Source organism: Corvus kubaryi, unplaced genomic scaffold (genome assembly GCF_017639235.1).
Source record: "Corvus kubaryi isolate FWS band 111438036 unplaced genomic scaffold, C.kubaryi_AGA036_p1.0 133, whole genome shotgun sequence".
Lineage (NCBI taxonomy): Eukaryota > Metazoa > Chordata > Aves > Passeriformes > Corvidae > Corvus > Corvus kubaryi.
The window spans coordinates 35,927,693-35,952,147 of record NW_024580667.1 but is presented as its reverse complement, the minus strand read 5'-3'; the positions used below and the strand labels follow the sequence as shown (position 1 = coordinate 35,952,147).

Genomic DNA, 24,455 nt, shown 5'->3' with positions numbered 1-24,455 from the left:
GTGGTCACTTGAAGACCAACCAGCCCATGCATAGAAGGGTTGGATAAGGAGAAGGGTTGCATGAGAGCCTTGAGGCAGCATGTGTTCCCATTGATTAATGGACATTTTGGAGTAGAGAGAAAAAGTAATGAAACATGAAATAAGGCTGTTATAAAAATGTATTGGAGGATTCACTCTGTGATCATACTTTTGGGCTCTCAATATAATGTTGCTAATATTTTTGTATTGCTGTTGGCTGGGGTACCTCAGCTGGTACTGGGACCTCTCTAAATATATCTTCAAGTATTGGACTCACAATACTTGAATACTTCCCTACAAGTCTATTTTCTCCCCTGTGAGACAGCCCATATTGCCTGTCATACATGTTATTACCCAAAGCTGTTGCTTACTTGGTGTGACCAAGCAGAGCTTCCCTGAATAATGAAAGGCAAAAAGTATTTCGATTATCTATGAATTGTGGAGAAGGACTTGGTGGTACTGGTGAATGAAAAACAAGCCAGCAATGTATGCTCACAGCCAACCATATCCTGGGCTGCATCAAAAGAAGTGCTGCCAGCAGGGCGAGGGAGGAGATTCTGCCCCTCTGCTGCACTCTCATGAGACCCCACCTGGAGCGCTGTGTCCAGGTCTGGGGCCCCAACATAAGAACATTGGAGAGAGTCCAAAGGTAGGCCACAAAGATGATCAGAGGGCTGGAACACCTCTCCTATGAGGAAAGGCTGAGAAAGTTGGGATTGTTCAGCCTGTAGTAGAGAAAGCTCAACAAGACCTGATTGCAGCCTTTCAATGCTTAAAGGGGGCTTATAAGAAAAATCCGGAGATATTTTTAGTAGGGCCTTTACCTACAGGAAAAGGAGTAATGGTTTAAAACCTAATAATAGGGCAGTTTCAGACTAGATATAAGGAAGAAATTTTTTACGATGAGGGTGGATGTCCCATCCCTGGAAACATTCACATGGCTCTGAGCAACCTGGTCCAGTTGAAGATGTCCCTGCTCATTGCAGGGGGACTGGACTCAAAGGCCTTTAAAGGTCCCTTCCAAGAAAAACTGCCCTATGATTCCATGGATTCTGTATCAGTAGTGTGGAAAACCCTTATAAGACTGATCTTGTATTACCCCACCATTACACTTCAGGCAATCACTAAAGGCACTGAGTGGGGTCTTACTGTGTAAGCTGCACTTCTATCCACCTCTGGAGAGTGATCCATCCCAGTCAGTACTAGACTGTGCCTCAGCTCTTTGAAAGCAGGCACAAACATTCGAGTCTGTGTCTGATCTACTTACTTTTTATGGCCAGTGGAGAGAAACAGGCACTTCTAGGTCATGATTCATCTTGTCCAAATGCAGACATCCAGAATAATTCAGTGAATCACACTCTAAACCTGCTTATTTCTTTCCATTATAATGGAAAATTATAAAATGAGTACAAGCTGATTAGCTATATGCATACATCTACCTTGTCAATGTCTCCAGGGAGGTAAGATGAACCTCCTACAGGCCTAAGACAGATTTTGATTTCTAGAGGGTCTTACCCCTCTCCATGCCTTAGGAAGATAGGAAAGACAGATCCCTAGCTTAGACTAGACACTTACCTTTTAAGTTAATAAAATTAATTTAAGATTACTCTCATCCTGAATCTGTATCTGTCACTAAAATGCTAGTATTTTTTTCTGGAACTGGCCATTCTCCAAAAGAGCTATCAAGGATTCAGGAAGCAAACGCAGAAACATTTCAGAGAAGTTTCACACTTAATTTATTAGTATTTTATTTAAAACTTTTTATTTTTAATAATAAATTTTCTCTTTTGATGATTGATTTGTAGCTCAGAACAGATTAACTCTCCTTTGGCAGTGGCTGGGTTAACCTGAGTACTCTGATGGCAAGCAGGTTGTGCCTGGCTGGTTGAGGGCAGGTTTTGATCCTTCCACCATACATGTTAAATGGCATCAACCTCTTTTACTTCAAACTCTTGTTTGTCCAAAATTTGAAGAGGGAGACGATCGCCTGCTGGAATTTATCTCCTGACACTACATAGAGCAGCAAATTTCCGAAAGTATTTAAAGCTGCTAAAGATTTAGTTATAATAAACATAAAAAGAATTGTTTTCTTCAAGTGGCAGCTAACTGGTTGTACTTGGAGCTCCAGACGAATCCCTTGAAAGACATGGAAGGGGAGGAAGCACACGTAGAAGACCACCAAGAGGAGAACAGTGAGTCTGCGAGCCTTCTGTTTGTAGCAAGCCTGTGTGTGGGGCCCGGTGGCCAAGATGCAAATGATGAGCACGTAGCACAGAGTCACCGTCAGCAAGGGCAAGAAGAAGGCAAACACAGTCAGTGCCCAGTTGTACCAGTGACTGGTGTCAAAGTCCTCAGCAGCAACCAGGTCTGGGCAGATGGTCTTGTTCTGCCTGTGACTTGGGGCAATCAGGATGGCCACGGGGCTGAGGGCCACAAGGGAAATCATCCAAACGACTGCGCAAGTCACCACTGCCCATCTCCGCTTCCAAAGAAAAAGGCATTTCATGGGGTGCACAACTACCAAAAAGCGGAATATGCTGAAGCAGCTAAGGAAGATTATACCACTGTACATGTTGAAGTAGAAACAAAACTGAATAAACTTGCACATGAAGTCTCCAAAAATCCAGTTATTTCCATTAACGTAGTAGTGTATAAAGAAAGGAAGCGTGACTACATACAATAGGTCAGTGATAGCCAGGTTTAACATAATGATGGTGCTGCTTTTCCAGGGCCTCATCTTAACACAGTAAACAAAAATTGTCACAATGTTCCCTGGGAAGCACACCAGGAAGATTAGGCTGTAAGGGACCAAGAGATAGAGTTTCACCTGTAAGAAATCTTCATCCTTGCAGCTTGTCAATCGGTCTGCGGGGCTGGGCTGAGCAGTAAAATTGCTGGTGCATTCAGATGCCATGTTTGCAGAAATCTCCTTAAGGCTTTACAAAAATCAGATGTTTAGTTTTAATTGGTTTGTCGGAACAAACACTTTCAGCTAAACCTTTTGTCGCTGGAGAAAATGTTTCACGTTTGAGAAGGCATAGTAGTGAGAGGAAATGAGGATTTGCTAACGTACCCAGTCTGACCTAGATAAATCCACTGAAATATATAATTTCACCCTCTCCTCTCATTTACATTTAATTTTGATAGTCATTAATTTTACTCTTTCTTTGTTTAGCCTCCTTCATTGAAGAAGACAATTACTGCTTATCTGCAAATCTTCAGGTGTAGGAAGCACACATTTAGAGAGCTAGAGGGAGTTTGGGCTTAGATTTTGCAAACCTTTGAACTAGTCTAAACATTTCAGAAAGTAAAACCATATCCATATATTATCTTCATTAATCTGAGCTAATCAGTGTTTCGTGCTCATGAAACAGAGATGCTGTTCTGCCATCGTGAAAGCCAAAAGATGTTAGGTTTAGTTACAGATCTCAGGACCTGATGCTCCAATAACCTGACAGATTGTTCCCTGAATATGATTTTATTCTCTTGGAGTCATCAGAGTATAAAATTAGTATAAATGTTTTCGTTTCAGTTTTTGGAGGGTTGTTTTTTGGCAGGGGTGTTATTTTGTTTTGTTTTAGTTTTTCAAACCAAGCTCCATGGTGGCATAAAACTGATTTAAATTATTAAAGACTGTTTCGCAAAGGGCAGAGGGAAAATGGAAAGCACAGAGGGAAGGCAGTGATCTCGCTTCCCATTCTGTGCCAATTTAAGCCAGGCAGACTTTTCTCTGAAATGATTTCTGGTCTGCCATAGCCAGTTTGGATCTCCCCACAGTGAGTTCAAGACATACCATTTGTTGGTAGAGTTTTAACCCGAAAAAATGGTAACCAAGGATGGAAATAATCTAACTTCAGGTATCAGAAACTTAGATGCTTTAATTGGAGTCAGTCCTTCTAAACCCCCCCTTTATTACCAAAGGAGAGGAGTAAGTTCCTCCAGGACATAATATATCTACCCACAACTGAGGTTTCTAAGATAAATTATTTACTCTTTTGGCATACCTATTTCTTTCCATTGATACAAAAGGCAGCCCAAGGTGACTAGTTCAGACCTGTATATCTCAATGAGACTGTGTGCCTTCAGCATCTCAGGTGAGCACCACTCTTCCAGATTCTAATGAATTCCATGTGAGAAAATATTTTAAAGAAACTTCATAAAGTGCAAGACAGGGTACTATCAAGCCTAGATGCTCTCTCTTGTCCCAGAAACATCATCTTTAAACTAAACCAGTGCTACATTAAACATCCAGGGTGAAATCAACACATTAAGAAAAACCCAAAAAACCAACCAACCAACAACAACAAACCTGGAAAAAAGACAGAATTGTACCTTATTCAGTCTTGGAAATTCTCTTGTGTATAGTTTTTGATGTGTTTCAGTTGTTTAACACATTACCTGTATGACTCTTCATTATCCCAATAACCAGTGGAACATGACCAATTTGCTGACAAAGCCAATCATTAAAGCTGGGACACAAGGGGCATTATTTGATCATACCCAGTCAGAAAGATGAGTATCTCTTTGTTACTCAGGAGCACTTCAAAGAGAAATTAGAACAGTCTCCCCACAATTAAGTTAAAATGCTAATGCTTTTTAACATGAATATTAGATCTGGTAGAGAAGCTTTGCTATCAAAGATGTACTAGGTAAAGACCATGAAGCTTGTTTTAAACCAATCCAGACTTACAGTCACAAAAGCCAGGGGTGTGCATGTTTTCTCTCTTTTCTGCTGCTCAGTGATACCACTGTCACCCACATTTATGCCTCTCCAATGTATTTCATATCATGTTAGACAAATTTACTAGAATATTTGATTTATCCCATTTGGCTTTCTTGCACTGCTGATCGGTTCTTCACCACAATCTTGAACCCTCCAAATTGAAAATGGAGAAATACTGCTTACCTGAAAACCTGCAATTCTGCTTCTCCTTCTGATATTGATTTGAGCAAAGAGCTCAAATGATATGTATTTATGTCTTCCTTGCAGTGAAGCAGGTTTTAGTATGGCTTTGCAGCCATATACACTCACTCCCTGCTGTCTGACTGAGGCTCCATGTGGCTGTGAATTAGGAAACTGGTGGAAAACCTCAGTTACTGGGTCAGGTGTCAGCTCTTAGAACTGGGTGGCTGGAGGAGTCCTCTTTTGCCCTCTGTCATTCACTCTGTCTTGCCTTCAGTGGGCAGATCAGGCTTTGCTGGCAGCAGCTCTGTGTGCTGAGGCAGACCTGTAGTATTCAAATAGCAGCAAATCACATTTAAATTAGCATGTATGTGTGAGCGCATGTGCTTATAAAGGACGAAATTAAATTTATTCTCCATTTCCTCTGAAGTGAAAACTGATCGCCAAAGTGAATAAGGCATGTTGTCATTTCAAGGTCAGGTGAAAAGTGTTATGACACACTGTCTTCATTAAAATCAAATTTCTAACCGAGTACAAATTTCACCTCATGAAAGAAATGAATGTTTCTTTTGGCATGATGTGCTGTTCAGAAACTGTGGCAATCTTTCTGCTTATTTTTGGGGAGTAAAATATCTACAATGTGTTGGCTGGTTATTACTGGAGTAGCTGAAGTTGCAAACTTGTTTTATTTTGAGCTTTTGATTTTGGGCTTCCTAATTCACAAGATCTGCAATTTTCTGTGCTTTTTGAGCCAAAAGATCGTTCTTGAATGAAAATCTCATTATTATCCTTAGCTCGAGGAACAAGATCAAAAGAGATTATTATTATTTAAAAACAGTCATTGCATCTTGAATTTTGAAACTGTAGTCTTCAGCCCCTGAGCTTGAAACCTGGTCCATGCACAGAGGCTCCAGCTGCCCAGTGTGGCCAGCAGCCTCTCTGCCTTGGTACATTTCACAGGTCTTTACTCACTGGTGAGTTTATGATCCAGTACAAAACGAGCAAGCTTTCATGCCTGAACATTATGTATGTATGTGTGTGTTGTCTCTGAAACTGCACATTTAAGAGTATTTTTCAGAAGACTGTCTTGACTCTCCTTGAGTGCCTGTACTGGGCATGATTTGGGAGCTGGCTATCTGTTCTGCTAATCATACTGCAGGGAAAGAGTGGTAACGGGGAAATCAAGACTGGGGCAGCAGTAATGTCTGACAACTAGATCGTTATCTATCTGTTACCATTAGGGAAAGGGCACCCTCTCTGCTCTCATCTAACCAAGCTTTTCTCTAGGTCAGTGCCCAGAGCACTTTAAAAAAATGTCCAAAGTTTCTCAACAATTGTAAAATACACTGTCATATACCAGCTCAGGGATCAGCAACTGTTTAAATAGCTATTACCCTGTTCCTACACACTGCATGTGTCATTAGAAACCATTTGTATGAGGCTGTAGCATTACAAGCACAGAGGGAGCTAATTATAGTTAGGGATCATTTAATGCATTCACTACTTAATCCATTATACCCCTGAGCAATGGGGAACCTTTGCAGCAGTGGCTGGTTTTTATCCTTCCTTGGCAGTGGCAGTGCCTGAGGTAAAGCAGAAATGGGCTTTTTCTGGTGCTGTGACCCAGACCTGACAGAGATTTGGTGTACTAGGGTCTTAAGCAGGCACTCTGAATGTCTAACTCTGGACAGGAGAAGAGAAGAAAATAAAGCACACATTTTCAGACCAGTCTTGAGAGATGGTGACTAATAGAAGGTCACTCATGCAGAGCTGCTCTGCACGGAGATGGAGACATGCTCCTTAGCTTACCCAAATCTTGTCTCATCATCAGCTGGAGAGACCTTGTGGCTACTGTACCCCTGCATCTTTCACCATGGTTACAGCAGCTCCTCATTGCACAGAGACCCTTGGAAACACTGGCTGCAATCGCAGCCTTGTGGCTGGCCCCGGGGCTGGTGTCAGGCGCCAGGGAAACTGAGAACAAACTAACAAGGACCACATGTGAATATCTGGTTTAAACGGCTTATCTGGCCTTGTGTGGGATCTCTATGGATAAGGGATGATTCTGCAGTGTGACTTTCAACTCCTCAGTCTGTGGACCTTTTCTCCTTGCCAGCCATTTCTCCACCTTGTGTTCATGGACCTCTTAAGTCTGCCCATTGGTGATCACCATTGTGATCCTTCACAAAAGCAAGGAGCTTTTCGTACTTTAAGGCTGTCCTCACCCTTCTCCGCTCTACAAGCATTGGAAGGAAATCAAAATACTCTGTAGTTCCACAGCCAGCTTAAGTGATTCTAATTGCACGCTGCAGTCAAAAGAGCTGGCAGCACCACCTTCCTCCTGACATCATAAACCACACATTTTCAGTGACCCCAGGGCTTGTGCAATCATGGGATATGTTGAATAAGTGAGCTTACCGAAGCCAAGCCAGTGTTCTTAATCTTGTGTTGGCTTTCTGGCCCTGTTGTGACAGGCAATGGCTCCTTCTGTGGGTGCATGGGCTCCAGGGCTTATGGTGAGCAGTGGTAGGGACTGGCCAGGGCAAGAGGACAACAGCAGAGGTAGATTGGCTGGGGCTGGCACTAAAGCTGCATGTGGGCTCCTGCTGTGGAGTTGTGTTTCACTCACTGTTACCAGCAACCAGCCACCAGCTGAAGCTGGTCTCCAGCAATACTTCCCAAAGACACAGCACTCACCTCATGTTTCAACAGCCTTCCAGGCAGGCTGGATTAATTGGTCAGAGGGGCTGACATTTTCCCTGACATAATAAAATTCTATAGAGTTCATGTGAATGTATTAATGTTGCTCTTAGTTGTTGTATAGAAAGGAAACTGGAATGAGTTGGTGGCAGGATTATTAATTAAATATTTCCTCTTGAAACTTTATACTCTAGGCAAAGTCAGTTATCACAGAGTGAATGACACAAATAGGATCATCTTTTCATAGTGTATTTTTCCTTCTGCGATAGCAGGGTGAATAGGATGCACAGGATGACTGATGGGTTTGCCCACCTGGGCCACCCAATCTCCTTTGAAAACTTCCAGTCTGAAATACAGAAGTGGAGAACAAAGCCCGGTATTTTTATTTTGCTTTGTGGCTGGTTCCAGACAATGTCTCTCTCCTCCGGATGGGCTGGCTATTGACTTTTATGGGCACTGGGGTGGAAGAGGTCACAGCAGGGCTTTTTGTTGTGTCTCAGCATCACCGCTGAACTTAACTGTAATTAGGCTTCACAGGCATGAGGATCCACAAACCAGCACGGGGACCATCCTCATTTCACAAAACCTGATCTAAAATCCACAGGCATGAGTAAAAGACTCCTTTCAGAGTCAGATCTTCAGACATGGCAGCACCCAGTGTGGTGCAGTAGAAGTGGTTCTGATTAATAATTATGCAGGAAAACAAGCAGTTTGTTGGGCAAGGGTTAGGCTCCAGAGTCTTAAGAGCTTTTGTTATACGTTTTACTTTTGGTTCAGCAAACACTTAATCTTTGCATGGGTTATTTCCCTTAGCAGACATGCATTTGTTTGGCTGATCTTACTCTGTGTGTGATTGAATACCTAATTACCATTGTTATCAGACCACCACTGGGAGATGCTTGGTTCTGTAGAGAATGATATCTTGTGTCTTCATCACATGGGGAAATCAACTCCAGTTCTCCCTTCGTATTTCTTCCCTAGACAGAATGGTAAGGGCAGCATTTTTAATCCCTAGAGGCACTGTAACTCTAAATTAATCACAGTTAAATGCTGTCATCTAATTATGTAGGAAATAGAGACTGTTAATGAAGACTTTTGGAAAGAGATATTTTACCTTAGGAAAATTGCATATATAATCTGGAATATAAGCAGTGCTGCTGCCATATCAGCTGAGCACAAGTAGTTCAATAGAGCTCCAAAATTAGCCCATATGGATCTGAGGCACTATTTTATGCCTAATATTAGTCCTTGAAGTGAATTGGTGCTCATCGACTACAGGGCATGGCAGATAAAATCTGCAGCCCTTAGATGATGGCTGAATTTCAGAAGGTATGTTGCCCTGTGGGAGATAGGGAGAGGAAAGACAATGGGACAATTTACCTGCTCAAAGCCAGTATGTGTTCAGGCACTCTGGTGCAGCACTGGCAAGATCGTAAACCAGTGAATAAAAGGCCCCACAGGAACACCCAGCTATGAAGTGGTCCTAAACACAGCAGCTGCACCAGTTAAAGTTTCCCAGCAGACACTAAAAACCAAACCAAACTCATTGGAGATGTGACAACAGCCATAATTGTTTCAGGTCGTTTCCTGAAAATGACCCAGTTCAGTGGCACTGAAAACAGAGAGGACCAATTTGCTGCCTTGTTATTTTGTTGGGTTTTTTCAGTTTCAAGATGAAGCAGCCTCCCTGGCTTTCAGGAATGTGTCAGTAGAGGATTCAGCAAACGATGCTGCTGATGTGGCTTCCAGTGCACAAGGCAAGTTTTCAGTCACTGAAGATATATTCTCTTGTGGTGCTGTTGCTCTTGTAATTTGTTTGCAGGATGGTGTGGCACATGGAGGAAAGTCTGCCCTTTGCCTTTGGTCACTCTAATAAGGTTTTGTCTTCAGAAAGTGACTTTGTGATATCACAGGATCACAGAATATCCCAAGTTGGAAGGGACCCACAGGATCATCCAAGTCCAACTCCTGGCCCTGCACAGACACCCCAACAATCCCACCCTGTCCCTGAGAGCATTGACCAAATGCTCCTGGAGCTCTGGCAGCCTCGGGGCCGTGCCCATTCCCTGGGGAGCCTGGGCAATGCCTAGCATCCTCTGGGGGAAGAACCTTTCCCTGATCTCCAACCTAACCCTCCCCTGGCACAGCTCCAGCCGTTCCCTGGGTCCTGTCCCTGGTCACCAGAGAGAATAGACAGACATGCTACAACCTCAATTTCCCATTTTTCTCATTTTTTCCCTCCCAAAGCAGTGCACACTGCAAACCCACCAGGCTTGGTCTTGGTAAGTGTGTTGTAGCACCAGAGCTCTCAACACGTGAATTTAACGTACACAGCCAAAGATGAGCCTTTCTATTAGCCAGACACTGTTCCCTCACAAGCCCGCCTGGCTCTTGGCCGAAGCACCCTGGGTGGTCCTGCTACCAGCACCACCCGTATCTGCTCCTACCTGCACCCCTAACCCCTTCAGTTCCCACCTCCTGAAATTCCACTTGTGCTTTGGAAATGAGTCTTTTCCAGTGGGGCTGGTGCCAAGAGGAGCACAAGCAGGACAGGGAAGGCAGCTCAGCCATTTAGGACACACTTCATATTTCAAAAGTTTAATTTCTCTCCCAAGATTATCTAATTCTTTTCTTCATACAGTCACTGAAATTATGAACTGGTGAATTAGGTGTTTGCATTGGTTGTTTGCAGTTTTTTAGCACTTGTTTCTGATAAGGTAAGGTAATTATCAGGTAGAATTTTAGTATTATAAAGCAATAAGCAGAAGTAATTTTCACTCAAATAGAAATGAATGTTCCTTGACAAAACAGACAGAAGCAGAAATCCACAAGGAAATGCCCTGCGCATCACCACTTGACCGGAGAGTCAAAGGTCTTGTATTTTTTGGAGCAAATTCCCTTTTTATCAGGCAGAGAGCTGTACAACAGGGAAGGTGTTCAGGCTCCTCATCCCAAGCACTTCCTATTCTACCCCTCATGATAGGAAAGCTCCTCTGTCAGCATGAAGGCAGCTCCCTCTGCTTCTCCCTTGCAAAGGCAGCTCTGCCAGCCTCACCCTGAAAGGCATGCCATTTCCCTGCATTTGAAAGAGTCTTATGCTCTTTAAATGATGCTTGTTATTATCCCCAGGCTATTAAATGGCTCTCCAGCAATTCAGATTGGGTGGAGGTGCAGATTGCTAAAATAGCCTTCGAAGAGATAATTCATGCAAACTGAACCAGTGGAATTCATACTTTTGTCTTCTTTTTTTTTTTTTTTTTTAACCTAATCTTTTTTCTCTGGCTCTTTTGTGCTCATCTAAATCAAATATATGAAAGGGAGGTGCTATTCTCTGCAGAGACTCTGCTTTGCCTTTCTATGCCACCTTTCACCAAGTGCTTCAGGGTCACTGAAGGGCTTTGGTTAGATCTTCTCTGAGCTTTGCAGGACTTGAATTAACAAAGCATTGGGCTTATTCACCACACCTGGGTCAGCTGGGAGGCTCTGCTATAAGCTGATGTATCATATTTGTCTCCATCAGGGCATGAGTTTCAGCTAAAACACCAGCACTTTGTTAAATGTGAGTCATTCTAGTGTATTTATCAAGATTTTCAATAATAGAGAAATGGTAGAAATCACATCACCATAGGACAGAAGATGACACAAGAAAAGTTAGAAAAAGCTCTCTGTACTTGACCTTGGCTTTTTATTTTTAGAAGGGAGCCGCTTAGTAGTTGCTGATAAAATGAAATTATACAATGTGTTAAAGGGTATAAAAAATGCAATGCTCTGCATGTTCAGGCTGTTTGGGGTAAGGCATTTTACCCACTAGTCTGAATTTTGCCAACATACAACTCTCCTGCTTCATATTGCCACGAATGATGGCCGTCTGGAAGCTGAGGAGGGGATCTCTAACCAGACTTTTATCAGGTTTTGCACATCATATTCTAAGGAGGTCTAAACTGGTGCATTGCCACTGACTTTGGAGCCAGCTTAATCCACCCCAGCAGAGTGTCTAATCCATTGGCTTTCATGGCACAGTCACTGCAAAGACCTGACACACACATCTCCCCTCTCTGAGGGACTATCTTGGTGCATGCAGTGAGATGCTGAAACCCTCTGTCGTGATTCAAAGGGGTTTTTCCCATGGCATTTCAAGAGATGGGGTAGAAGGAAACTCCTCAAGATACGCAGTCCATCTGCTGCCCCAGACAGGGTCATATCCTTGGCAGTCCCAGCAGGTGCTTTTCCAATGTCTTTTAAATTTATCTCTCTTCCAAACTACTACTCTGCTTCTCTGTGCCCAAAGGATGAGTTGTCTCATGCCTGACATCTCCCTGATCTATTCCTAGCTGGGGGCACTCTGCTTTCTGAATACAGGTCATGTGTGTGATCACCATCACTTTTCCTTCAGTGGCCCTTCTCCTAGATTGAACAACTCTCAATCTCATAAACTTTTCTTTTGTTTTGTTTTGTTTTTCTGAACCTCTGTTCTGCTCCATGTGCAGCAGGTCCCCCTCCTCCTCCAAGTGCAGTATTGGACCAGACATGCCACCCCAGGAGATGCGTTACAAAAGCAGTAGGGTTAATCATCCTACCTGGAAGCCTGTGCTCTTATTTCTACATCCCATTCTGCTGTTTGCCCTTTTCACAACAGCAGAACACACTGACTGATGTTCAGCTTGTGACCTGAGCAGCCATTCGATTCTTCACTGCAGTGCTGCTGCCTAAGCAGATAGTTCAATTTGTAGAGTTTTGATTAATCTCCTACAAACATAAATTCTGCATTTGTCCCCATTATATTGCATTCTGGTTTTTTCAGATCATTTCTCCAATTTCTGTAAATTGCTTTGAATCTAATGCTGTCTACCAGAAAGCCTGCAGTCCCCTCACTTGTCATCTGCATGCTTAAAGGGTATACTTTCTACTCCATTGCCCAAATTGCTAGTGAATATAATAAGGGTGAGCTCACTGCATAATCTGGACTTGGATGGAAAATTTTGTCATGCTAAACATCCTAGAGCTGAGTCCTGTACTTCTGTCCTAGAAACTCACATCAGTATTATCTGTGCCTGAAGTAGCAGCTTAGCCACAGCTCCCAGGAGTGCTGGCTTTTGTGCAAAATCTGAGAAAAGAAGCAAACTTTGCTTCTCAAAAATACCAAGTTTTGTGTCTGCTCTGTCCTCTTACAGAGCATTTCAGATGGAAACCTGCTCCATCCCAAGAAAGGAGCTGGATTCTGCTGCACCATCCTGATGGATGATGCAGCAGGCCTGTCCATCCCACCCTCATCAGCTCCCCTGCTCGCTGTCTGGGGCTGCTTGGTTCGCTGGGGGGCTTGCCTGCATGCTGCCTACTTTGTTTCTAACTTCTTTAATAGATTAAAGACATCCACATGAAACCTTTTGATTCTGTTGATTCAACAGTTTGCAGGAAAGAAGCATTCTGTCAGAAATTATTTGATTAGCTGAAGTCAACATGTCTGATTTCTTCCCAAGTAAACTAGATACTAGAGACAGTCAATCCTAATTCAGGGATCAAACGATTGTCTCATCTTGGGCAGGGCAACTTTCCTAATACACTCCTTTAGTACACATACAGAGATAATATTCAGCAGTAACATGGCAGCAGCTGGATTGAACTGAAGTCTCCAGGACAGCCAGGAGAAATTGCTAATCACTTTGATAAGTAGCAGCAAAGTATTGTGGTGCCTCTGTAGGCCTAGGTGGAGGACAATCTTAGAATCATTTAGGTTGGAAAAGACCTTTAAGGTCATAAAGTCCAGCAGTTTACCAGGCATTGCCAAGTCCATCACTAAACCACGTCCCTAAGTGGCACATACACACGTCTTTTAAATACCTCCAGGGATGGTGATTCCACCAATTCCCTGGGCAGCCTGTTACAGACTTGATAACACTTTTGGAAAAGCAATTATTCCTAATATCCAGTCTAAGTCTCCCCTGGCACAACTTGAGGCCGTTTCCTCTCTTCCTATCACTTGTTACCTGGGAGAAGAGGCCGACTCCCACTATACTACACCCTCCTTTCAGGGAATTGTAGAGAGCAATAAGGTCTCCCCTGAGCCTCCTTTCCTCCAAAAACAACCCCAGCTCCCTCGTTGGCAACAAGACCTAGGCTGATACCCCCCCCCCCCCCACACACACATTCTCCTCAAGGTGCAATCCATGTCTGTGGAGAAACGCTATGGGATTTGATGTATTTCGCTGAACCCAAGGGGAAATTTTGATGGGTGTCTTTACACACACAGATGTAGGTGTATACATCTCCCTTTGCCTGTGTGTATGTGTGTGAATTGATTATGATATGAATGTTGTGAATATTCTGAATCTATAACAAGTCACTGTTATAACTGTAGAAAACCCTGTGGAATCACTTTATAAATGCTACTTAATGTAGCATTTCACCCTCGAGTATCTTTAGCTCATCTGCTTGGGAGCAGTAGTGAGGAAACTTTTGTTGATGAGATGCTGCAATTCATGGACCCCAGGAAGACAGGAACAGAGGACTTACTCTAAAGCTGATGCCAGGTGTCTGGTTTAAGCTTTGTAAGCCAGTTGAAGAGCCTTCAATATCTCCAAAATCCTCACAAACAAATGAAAAAGAAGGTCCCAGAACAAAGGTCATCTCTCTCTCTTTCGATATCTTCAATTCACACAAGAAAAGGAAATTTTGTACAAAATTTAACATCAGATGCCACCCTGAGGCAATTACTTGGTGAAAGAGCACAGCTGCTGAGATCCATCTGTTCTTTACCAAATCCAGCTTCTGGGCTCCCTGGAAGAGAGACTTTCTACTTTTCACCTCCTGTCACAGACTTCTATATGACAATAACTCTTTCTTCAATAAAATATTACTTTATTTTTCAGAGTGATGAAGACAGGAGATTTTTGCATGAGACGTGCATCCTATGAAGTACTTCTTGCAGTTATTATGCCAAGGACAGGTGGTAGAGGTATTGATAACCACAGTGTAGAGAAACATGAAACAGTGTAGAAGACAACAAATGCAGCCCTGCTTCAGATTCCAGATACCTCTCCTTAGCCCGTGCCAGCATCCCTCAGACCCATCATTCACACTTTACAGTACAATTCAGGTAGAGAATATATAATTTTACCTCATTTGGCATGGCTGTATTACAGGATTACTACTTCTTCCTTTGTTCCCAATACTGTGCTCTGAAAACCTCTGCCATGGATTCACGTGCTTTATTGCAGTGAAAACACATCTGGCTGCCTGAAGGGCTCATCTCTTTGGCTCATTAGGGCCACAAATGTAATCCTTCTCTGGGCACATCTCCTGTTTAGCCCTTTGATGTGACAAGTGTTGAGCCTGCTGCCTGTAGAGACGCCTAGTTTCAGCAACTCACTTGGCTGGAGAGAGAGTTGTTGCCACCCACAAGACTGGGGCCAGCAGATGGGACCTATCCAGAACAGAAGGGCAACAGCAGAGGTTTTCCTTTCAAAAACCCACATCTATTTAGGGGAGAGATGAGATGAATGCAGTGCTCATGACAGCAAACACTGGCATGCTGGTCTTCCGAAGTACAGTTAATTCAGCCTTTAATTATCCCAGCTGTGGGAGGAGTCCCAGCTGCAGGAATGCCTCTGAGAGCTCTGCTGCTTTGATGGGCCTTCTTTGGTTCTTACTTCTGTCAGCATAAACAACTTATGTTTCAGAAGATTGAAGCAAATCTTTGCTTAGCATTCAAAAAAGTCATTTAGCTCACAGAGGTGATGCTTTGGGGTCTTAGGACATCTTTGTTGATCTGGGACTAAATAAATAAACTCAGAAAATACTCTGAAGCACTGGACTTGTTGAATCAGTGTGAAAACTTGCTTTGGAATAGTCAGAATATGTGGTGAGGAAACCTTTTCACGGTGCCCTTATCTGCAATGCAGGGAGCTCCCTGAGACAACCAATCTCACCTGGAAAGAAACTGCTCTTTCAGGGAGAGCAAGAGGAGGAAGATATGTTGATGCCTGCAGCCATACTTCCCCTCCTACAGCAAGATTCAGAGAAACCTGTCTGCATTTCAGCAGTGGAGAAATGTGTGAGGAGAAAACACAAGCCATCATTTCCTGCAATGGTGGAATGGTCAATAATAAAAGAGAGAGATAAATACAGCATTTGATGTTTCTGACTAGGCCATCGGGAGAGGGTGAATTCACTTCCAAAGTGGATAAACTCCAATTCCCTGTATTTATCCTTTCCTATCTATCCCTGTTTTTATCCTATCTTTCTATCTTAAATTCTTAATTAGCCACCATCACTGTTTGTAAGACAACATCTGCAGGGGTAATGCCAGCTGCATTTCTGAAAATCAGAAATCTATATTTTCTGTAAATCTGACTTACGGTTTACTTGTTTATAACAACATAGCCACTCCAGCTGTATTTGATTTAAAAATACAAAGCAGAGATTATGTTTCTTTAGAGAAATTTGGAACAATGCTCCCACCTTGCTCTTGCAGATGGTATAAACATATTCTTCCTTTTCCCACTCTTTGCTGCTTCTCAAGCACAGATTTGCTTTTCCAAATCAGACACCGCTTTTCCGCATACTCTACGCTTTTCCAAAGCGATCCTTTTACTGGAAGAGTTTTGTCTACCCTCTAGTGGGAATTTGAATTATAGCACCTGCAGATTCCAGCTGCGGAAGTACGGAAGGCTGAAGTCCCTTGGGCACAGCCTGGAATTACAGCGCGTCCAATCTTCATGGGTGTTTCCAGCAAAGACGATGCCCCATTCCTGTCCTTCCCTTCCCTCAGTGACATTCAGGTTTGGATTTTGGCTAAAAGGGTGGGGATTATGTTTGCTGGGATTTTGTTATGGTAGAGGGACAGATTTAGTTTTTCACTGGCGTTTGCTGACAAGTATCTAGCTAAGCAAGTATAGCTGTATTAATTATGCTGAGTCAAAGTAAGGATGGAAATTTAGAAGATGTATGATAAATCTACGTCTTAATTCCATTTGCTCTTCTCCCAGGAGAAGAGAAGTTCCAAAGGCAGAACATGGGCTGCTGGATGTATATTAGTGTCTCCAGGGAGGGGCCTGGCCCAGCTCTGAGGAATGATAGCCAGATCCATGTGCTCTCCCGGAGCTGGCACACATACATGGTGAGTCGTGGTATCCTTCCCCTGGGTGAAGGCAGCTGGCTAATTATGTAACCTATTTCTGACCTTTGTGCCCCACAAAGAACAACCTCCCGACCTGTGCACACATTTCAGCCTGGAAGGTTTCCCTGTGTACTGCTAATATTTTGTGTTAACCTGCAAATTAGAAAATACTTGATAGAAACCTGTAAATGGGATGAATACAGCTGTTAATTACTGGCTCTTGGGTAAGATCACACACAGTGGTAGCAAAATAACTTTGGTGAGCTGGTCCCCCGAAACCTTCTCTGAAAGAAAACAGGAGTGGTCCTTCCACAGATACAGAGTCTGATGGGGACGAAGTAGGGCCTGAGTAGTGTAGACACTGCTCTAACTCAAATTTTATTACTGAAGTGCCACCACTGAGCAATCAAGACTCCCTTGAAAATCTTTCCTTAAGCCTAAAATGCACTTTGTAAAAGCTCTGGGCTGAGAACTGATCTCTTCCCCGCTTGGCTGCTAATTTGCTTTGTGACTGGAGGCAAGTCACTTAACTCCCCTGTGCTTCAGTTTCATCACCTGTAAAATAGGGATGATATATAAATATCTCAGAGCAGCTTACTAGCAGAAAGGTAATGTGAGGAAACTCCTCTAGGCAGGTGCTGCTGCCTTGTCTGTTAAGATAACTTTCTGTTGATAAAAAATATCATGAATTGAAGGCAAAAGAGAATTTCCAAAAAGACCTATTGCTTGAAATTGTTGCACAGTGCATTTGTGTGCCACTGTCTGCTAGGTCTTCTTCATTTCTGAGGCCATAAGAGATTGGGCCAGCCTGGCTCACTCAGTGGAAAATTGCCCCTCTGGGATCATTTGGTGCTGGAAATAAATCCACTCATAATGCTTTCCTGCTTTGTGCCAAGTCCCCTCCTTTTTTTGGTTCAGCTGTACAGATCTGTAACCAGAGCAGAGCTGGAGTTTTTACCTTGGATACCCTTTGAGGCACCTACAGAGAAGGTGTTGTCTAGCCTGGTCAGCTGCAGGTCCAGGGCATCGCTTTGCACAGTGGCTGCATCATGAAAGTCCTTGAAAACTAGAGGAGAGATGTGCAAATATCACAGGGTGTTCTCGTGGTAATATCAAAACACTTTGTCACAGATCTGCCAGCAAAAAACAGTGCAAGAATTGGTGCGATAGTGCACCAATTCTGCCAAATGCACAGAAGTTGTCGTGAAAAGGCCCTATGATGCAGCCAATTATCTTGTGCCATTCAGGGGCAAATGGGAATCACAAAGATTTTAGCAGAACTGTTAGAAGGGAAAAAATCTATTTCCTAATCACTTTCCCAGAAAGCTGATGGGTCTTAAGCAACTGAATGGGTCTTAAGCGGGATGCAGTGAAGGGAAAGGGAAAGGAGTAACCTGCTATCAGCTTTGCTGGCTTGGGTAGCAGGGATCACGCTGGAAACAGAACTGTATTTTAAAAAAAAACACATGAAGGAAGATTACTCCAGGAGCTATACTTTCTAGCTTGCTTTATTAGTATTCAGTAAGTCATTGTCTGTCTGCATGCAAAGTTGCATTTCTTTCTGCTTCACCGTATCTTCTTGCACTATTTTACAAAATAGAAGGAAATTCACAAAGTAATTTGAAAATCATGCTTTTCCTTTTTTAAAAAAACAAACACAGAAGCTCAGAACTTTTGTTTTTCTTTTAAGAGTGGAGAGCATCACTGGTACTGTAGTTTCCAGGCATCCATCTCTCTTTTGGTTCAGAAATCAGTGATATCAACCATTTTGGGTAGTAAAGAAACTAAGGAGTAATCTTAGAAGATAACCCACCTTATAATTCAAATACCTTTTGAAGTTCCAGCAAGGATGAATCAAACATGCTGTTTATTATACTTTCCTGCAGCAGCTCTGAAAAATGGTTTCCTCTGTGTATTTTAAAAAATCAGCATTTCAGCTTTAAATTTTATTTTGGAAAGATATGCAGCTTGGTTTACCAACTTTAAATGTCTTCTTCTGCTTTTCTCCAAAGTACAGCTCTGACTGAAAGCAGGAATGCAATTTTTTCTCCTGCTTTAGGAGGCACCCAACTCACTCTGCCATCTACCATGGCACCCTGTAGGCTAGGGCATCAAGTCAGAAAAACACCTTAGTCAGAAGCTCTATTCCAGATGCTATTTAAAAAACAGGCCTTGAAATACATTTTCTTTAGCATAAATGGGTTTTCCGTGTCCTTGACTCAATTGTGTGACATTTACATTGAAGTGGCATCAGCTGGCACTGTTGAATGACTACTGTCACAAAACATAAGGGAGCTCACAAAGTATTTTCCTTTGCATCTCTTCTCCTTTTCTGGTGGCAGGGAAAAGCAGACTGAGTTCAGAACTGGTAGGACTTCAACAGTGATGCCCTCATTTGTTGTTTGCTGCTTTAAAGTTTAGGTTCACTCAACCTGCATTTTCAGAGCAGAAAATATTGGCAGATGGAAGCAGTCATTCAAAGTTCATTTTGCTCACTTAGCCTTATCAGCAAAATGGCAGCATCTGTGTGAGGTCTAAATGACTCAGTGGTGAGCCTGGCATTGCTCTGCACTTCATGTGGCTCTGTGCACTGTTACACTGCACAGCTGCTGCAGCAGCACCCCAGCTGCATATATATAGATATACCATTACATTGGGACAAAATTCAAGCCTTCTGTCATGGCAATATCCAACACAGACATTGTCAGAGTAGACCATTCCCAAGCTATTTTAGCCTTTCCCTCCACTAGCTCTTCACCAAGCTATTCATTTTGATGCTACATGCAGTCTGCTACACAACTGTCTCCTTAGGTGCTCTGCAGAGCAGCCAGATTAGGACAGATTTTGTGAATTCTCTTTTATGCAGAACATTACTGTCAGTATTTTTGCTCTCTGGGAGGTTTGAATATAAGGAAGGCATTTTTGCTTTCATTTCTTTTGGGAACATGTGAACTGGGGAGAAAAGGAAAAAAAAATTGTTGATTGCCTGCCTGGACAAAGAAAGATAGAAAATAGCTCTGCTACAATCTGCGACAGTACATGAGGAATATTCACTGTGAGGAATAAGGCTTGACTTGTCTACAAAAACAGTTGGCAGCTCCAAAGTGTCACCTTTAATGTCATCAGAGTTGACATTCCCTTGAGAGGTTTACCTTGCAGAGCTATTCTCTTGGTCCCTCTGCAGTCCCAGACAGAGAGCAGCCTGCTGGTGGGTACTTGAGCTGACATGGCTGTCCTTGCAGACAAACCTAGCAAAGACTTTTGATAGAAGCCTGCTTACTGGAGCATAGCTATGGTGTGAATTAGCCTGCAATAGTGTAGTAATTTATGTAGCTATGTTGTCACACTGTGTATAGAGCTTGAAAAGTGTCTCCTGTTTACTGCAATTGAAGCACTTATCCTTGTTTCAGCTGTAAACTTAACAGCAGCTAAAAATAGAAGCTATCAAGCTTCACAGTAAGCAGAAGGAATGAGTTGCATGAGATAATGATCTCTCAGTCCTGCAGAGCACCTGAGCAGTCCTTGAGTGCTTTAAAAGTGTCTGTGTTAAGGTTGAACTTTTCTCCTCTTCCAGACCCAGCCATGCTACTGGGAGACATGACTGCCCTTCTCCTGGAGGTACTTTCCCCACCAGTCAACTACAGCTCCAGGACCATGCCCTAATCTACTTTGGCACTTTAAAATCAGCTAGTTTAGCCCAAACTAAATGAAGCGACATGGTGGGTGAGCAGGTGAGATACGAAGAAGGCAACCAAGTAACATCTATATTAAGGAAAGAGAGGAGGGGGCAAAAATGTAGCCCCTCTCCAAGTCACTGACACTGTGAGACTGTCACTCTTGCTGTTAGAGGTGGAAAGCCTTAAAAACTTCCATTTCACAATTCTTACCTTCAGCTGCTTCATTTTACATTGTACATGTAGTTATATTGAAGAGCTTCTGCTTGTGTGTGATAAGCTCAGCTTGGGCTTGAGAACAAAGAGCTTCTGAGAACAAGAATTAAAAATGCTCTGACAGAGCAAAAAAGATAATCTTTAATCCACTCCTTCAGATGTATGTCTAAGTGGTAGACACATCTTGTTCTTTCACTGATGTGGAAGAGGAAGAGAATTTGTGCAGCGTGTTTGTACATTTTGCCCCTGTTGGAGAGTTGGGATGTTATGAATCTATGTCAGAAAAAATTTCTTTTGTGTGAACCACCTTGTGTGTTTGTCTAACTTTCGGGTTTGAATTAACTATGCATATGTGAAACCAGGTAGCTTGACCATGATTGATCACTATCTAGTGGCAACCTGTAAAATTTGGCCTTTGACAACAGTGCAGAAGAGGAGAAATTAAACTAGAAAACATGTCAAAAGGTGTGTGGCAGTGCTTCTGAAAGACATATCTGATGGATGGTCCTTTAACAAAGTATTTTAAATATCTGCAAGGCATCATAAACACTATATTTTATTTATACATCTGCTCTTTTTGCCACAGTAGACACTGTCAGCCCACTGAAACTGTCAGCTCCTGTCCAGCCTATGATTCATGGTAACCACAGATCTTTTTCTACAAAACTGCTACCTAAATAATGGTTTCTTTTTTTTCTCCTTTTGTGCTTGCACAATTCATTATTTCTACTTAAACATAGAACTTTGCACCTGTCACTGTTTAGTAGCACCCTCTGTCTCTACAGATCATAGTTGAAATTTGTCAGCTTAATTTTGTCCTCTCAGCTTCATGTAAATTTGTAAATATAAGAACCAGACTTTATTTCATCATCCAACTTGATAATGAAAACACTAAATACCCCTGAACCCAGGACAGACCAGTCAAATGCCCACTCAGTGGCTCCCCCTGCTCTGATAGTAAATCACTAATATCTTGACTCTGAGCATAAACTCTGAAACTAGCAAAAGCAGTTTCCTCCAGACTGTTTCCTTAGTTTACACACAAAAGGATCATCTCAGGTAATCAAAACTTCTTCTGGAGTCAAGATATATGACATCATCTTATTCTTCATGTACAAGCCTGTCAATTTGTTGTAGTAGGAAATCAGAATGATCTGGGATTATACACAGCTGATAGATTCATACAGGCTGGTACACATCTGTAATCATCTTCTGTAGACTTACATATACACACACACACACACACGCATTTTTATATAAGGTCAAGAATAGAATGGATGGGGCTCTAAGTAACCTGGTTTAGTGGAAGGTGTCCCTGCCTAGGGCAGGGAGGTTGGAACTTGATGGTCTTTAAGGTCCTTTCCAACCCAAGCCATTCTATGGTTCTATTTTATATATACACTTATATGTATTTTTATATATATATATATATATGTACACACACACTTCTATATATACTTACATATCCTTGTATTCACCATGTATGTCCTCCTCTCATATTCTCCTCATCCTCCCCTAGGCCAGCTCTGAGATTTCACCATTAAATTGCTCAGTGCCTTATGATAAAGTTCATTTGGTCCATCCAATCTGAAAACATCTGATTTTTATAGGAGCTTCCTAAGTGTGTAATTCAGTGGTTTCACCAACCATGACAATATCTGCTGTGTTTTACTTAGGCTGTAATAAACAAAGCACTACATCAGTGACAACACTGAAATCAGTGGAAGTTGTTCTCATGTCCAGACTAAGCTCTCCATGTTTTTGTAATCAATAGCAAAGCCCAGAGCTAGAGAACCCTGTATTTCCCAAATGTCTTTGGGAACAGTCTGGCTGGATGGTTTTAAGTTTCACCTTCAAGGTAGCTTACAATCTTGTCTTTTATGCTGTCTTTCTTTGGTTGCTAAGAGAGGTGTATATAAACCTGCTCCCAAGACAGCTTTTTGACAAGTACTCTACTGCAGGGAGAGGGCAAAGTCAGCTGCAATTCTTGCTATCATACCAACACAGCTGCCTTTGCAGGAGCTTACAGCACCAAAGCCATCCTGGGTTTGCTGGAATTTACTTCAAGGGAGTCCTTCACAACTTTAACGTGATTTCTGACTTGGTCGCCTAAGTTTTGCTGCTGGACTACTTGCTCCTGGATATATTTGCTCCACTTACACCTTGAGGAAAGAACATGGCTTGCTTGAAAATGTCTCCCACCATGACATAAAGTGATAGGTTGCCACACATGTTGAGTGGAGCCAGTGGCCAAGAGACACAGTAAGCAGAGTGGATTTGTTCTCCATGTTACCGCTGACTGGACACAAGTGTAGTTAACCTGAGCTGTTGCTTTAATGAAAGCTTTCGTTAAAAGATTGCTGTTTATGTTATCAATTCTAATATTGTTTGGAAAGTTTTCCTTCTGATCTTAGGCAACAGAGTCACCCAAAAGACGTGGAAGGGGAAGAAGCCCACATAGAAGACCATCAGGAGGACAACAGCAAGTCTTGAGAGCCTTCTGTTGTGGGGTCAGTGGCCAAGATACAAATGACGAGTGCATAGCACAGAATCACCATCAGCAAGGGCAAGAAGAAGGCCAGGCTGGTCAGCAGCCACCTGATTGTGCCCAGGGTTTCAGAGCTGGTAAGGTTAAGGCATAAGGACCTTATGTTTTGTGTCCCTTTTGAAGAGATCAAGAAGTTGACAGGGCTGACAGCTTCCAGTGAGATCAACCAATCTCACAACAAATGGTTGTGCAAACCACCACTGTTCACCACTTCCTCTGGATGCAGAAGAACTTCATTGTGTGAACCATCACCTTGTAGTGGAAGGCGCTGAAGCAGGTGAGGAAGAGGATGCTGCTGTACAATTTGAAATGGAAGCTGAAGCAGATGAACTTGCACATGAATTCACCAAAAATGGAGTGCTCCCCAGTGTTAGTGTATCCCAGACAGTGTACCAGGAAGGGAAGGCAGGTAAGGAAGAGCAGGTCTGTGAGTGCCAGGTTCAGCCTGATTGTGCTGCTGCTCTTTCAAGGCCTCATCTTGAAGCTGTAAACACAAATGACAATGAAGCTTTCTGGGAAGCCCACCAGGAAGATCATGTTATACATAATGTGGAGTTACAAAGTCTTCAGACCAACTTCCACGCAGTGCATTTGGGAAAATCACCCTCAGTGTTTTGCTGGGTGAAGGAGTTGGCTAAGTTGTCATTTGTTGTGTTCATGTTTTCTCCTTAGCTGTTAAGGAAGGGAGAAATGTTTAGTGTTCACTGACAGGTAAGACCTCCTCATATCTCATTAAAAACAACTTAGAATCAGGTGTTTCCTTTCAACTGCTCATCAGTGCTCCTATTAAAGTGGCTTTTATGAATAAAGAAAAACCTTGCTGTGTTGATAAGAATTGATCTTGATCTAGAAGCCTTTTGTCATATCTATATAGATCCAATTTTATTTTAAAATACATATTTTCAGGAAAGGACCTGCATAGGCACAATGAAGCTGTAATACAAGGGATTCCCAGGCCCACAGTGTTTGATGTGTGTCGCCCGGTATACAAAGTTCACTTTCTGCTCTCATCAGGGGTCAAATGGAGAAAAAGGACAGATTAGTTGTGTGGTGCTACTGACCAAAAGTATAGAGGGTAATGTCCAGAACATAACTGTTCCATAAAAGGCATTTGGAGCTTTGTTGGTAAAGTAAAAAAAAAAAACCACAGAGCGGATGTTGGAATGTTTTCACATTCCTTTTGCTGCTGGAGTTGGTTAACATTTTTCTTCTTGCTTTTTTGGAAACCACTGATAGAGGAATATTTCATTATTTTAGTTCATTAACAAGATTGATGTTGCC

General features: G+C 42.5%; 1 protein-coding gene, 1 long non-coding RNA gene and 1 pseudogene across 2 annotated transcripts; 1 reads left to right on the top strand and 2 right to left on the bottom strand.

Moving 5' to 3' along the window:
* Positions 1-1,902: 1,902 nt before the first annotated feature.
* LOC121666889 (2-oxoglutarate receptor 1-like) lies at positions 1,903-2,934 on the bottom strand. The gene has a single exon (XM_042032901.1). The coding sequence runs from the start codon at positions 2,930-2,932 to the stop codon at positions 1,958-1,960; it is 975 nt and encodes a 324-aa protein (XP_041888835.1). The 5' UTR covers positions 2,933-2,934; the 3' UTR covers positions 1,903-1,957.
* Positions 2,935-16,243: 13,309 nt separating this feature from the next.
* LOC121666884 lies at positions 16,244-20,929 on the top strand. Its single transcript, XR_006016827.1, has 3 exons — positions 16,244-16,398; positions 16,606-16,736; positions 20,311-20,929. It is a non-coding gene; the product is annotated as an uncharacterized LOC121666884 (long non-coding RNA).
* A 2,061-nt stretch (positions 20,930-22,990) lies between these two features.
* On the bottom strand, positions 22,991-23,877 carry LOC121667854 (annotated as a pseudogene).
* Between the last annotated feature and the right edge of the window lie 578 nt (positions 23,878-24,455).

Bases quoted from the DNA above. Each gene is read 5' to 3' on its own strand.
- LOC121666889 (XM_042032901.1), bottom strand. From the start codon at position 2,932: ATGGCATCTGAATGCACCAGCAATTTTACTGCTCAGCCCAGCCCCGCA.